The sequence below is a fragment of the Oryzias melastigma genome, unplaced genomic scaffold, assembly GCF_002922805.2.
Source record: "Oryzias melastigma strain HK-1 unplaced genomic scaffold, ASM292280v2 sc02612, whole genome shotgun sequence".
In the NCBI taxonomy this organism is placed as follows: Eukaryota; Metazoa; Chordata; class Actinopteri; order Beloniformes; family Adrianichthyidae; genus Oryzias; species Oryzias melastigma.
Window position 1 is genome coordinate 1 of NW_023419185.1, and position 1,202 is coordinate 1,202.

General features: G+C 33.7%; 1 protein-coding gene across 1 annotated transcript in view; it reads right to left on the minus strand.

Annotated features, from left to right (window-relative positions):
* Nucleotides 1–784: 784 nt before the first annotated feature.
* LOC112138433 (transducin-like enhancer protein 4) overlaps nt 785–1,202 on the minus strand; it is a 2,244-nt gene continuing 1,826 nt past the window's right edge. Inside the window, 1 exon segment of the mRNA XM_024260985.2 lies at nt 785–1,163. Within this exon segment, the coding sequence (XP_024116753.2) occupies nt 800–1,163 (364 nt within the window). The 3' untranslated portion in view covers nt 785–799.

Sequence of the window (1,202 nt, forward strand, 5' to 3'; positions counted from 1 at the left end):
AAAAAAAAAAAATACAAAATAACAGTCACATTTTTTAAAATTTCATTTTGATTTTAGAAAATTACTCTTGCTTTCTGAAGCATTTCTTTTTGTTTTGTTTTGATTTCTAAAAAGTTCTATTTTTGATAGTTTTTTTAATTGTTATTGCGATCTTTAAAATGTTTTTGAGTATTTTGAACTTCAGGGCCACCGTACATTTCCACCTTGAGGCACATCCAGATCCAACCCTGCGGGTTTTGCTGAATCCTCCTGAATGTTTCAGGAATCAGAACCAAATTCCATAAATCATTTTTTAAAAAAGATTAAAAAATCACAAAATAAAAGTCCAACTTTTTCTGGTTTCTAATCTTGTTTATTTTTTTATTTTTATTTCATTTTGATTTCAGGAAATGACTTCTGCTTTCTGATTTTATTCTTTGGATTTTGTTTTGATTTCTATAAAGTTTGACACCCCTGCAATAATTACATTTCAGGAATCAAAACATTGCATAAATAATTATTTAAATTATTAATATTTTAACTAATTAAATAAACAATATAATAATATGAAAATAATAATATAAAAATAATATAATTAATTGTTAATAATATAATTATAAATATATATATAAATATATAGCATTATGTAATTATTAATTATTTATTTAAATTATAATTTAAATAAAATAAAAAAATTACAAATAAAATCAGGGCATCTGCAGCTCCAACCCTGCAGGTTTTGCTGAATCCTCCTGGATGTTTCAGGAATCAAAAACCGGACCAGATCTGCATTTTTTCAGGTTTTCTCCAAAACCAAACCTCAACCTTCTATCAAACTCCGTGAGTGAAATCTCCTCAGACCTGCTGGCCGGTGAACCGGTTTCTTCTGTACCTGTGAGGTGAAGTCGTGCTGCTGCAGCTGCCGGCCCTCCCGCAGGTCCCAGCAGCGGACCGTGTTGTCCAGACCTCCCGTCCAGAGCTTGGTTCCGTCGTTGGAGATGTCGATGCAGCTCGCCCCGTCGGTGTGGCCCTGGAACTGCCTGCAGGAGGACAACAGGGAGATCTGAGAGCGGGAAACCTGCAGGTTCAAGAGTCTGCTTCTGTACATCCTCTAGTCCAGGCTTTTAACCTGAGAGATGTTCAGGATATCAGCTGTTTTCATCCAAACAGGCTCTGATAAAACTCTGAATAGATTATAAAAGACCATAAAATACATTTTCTTT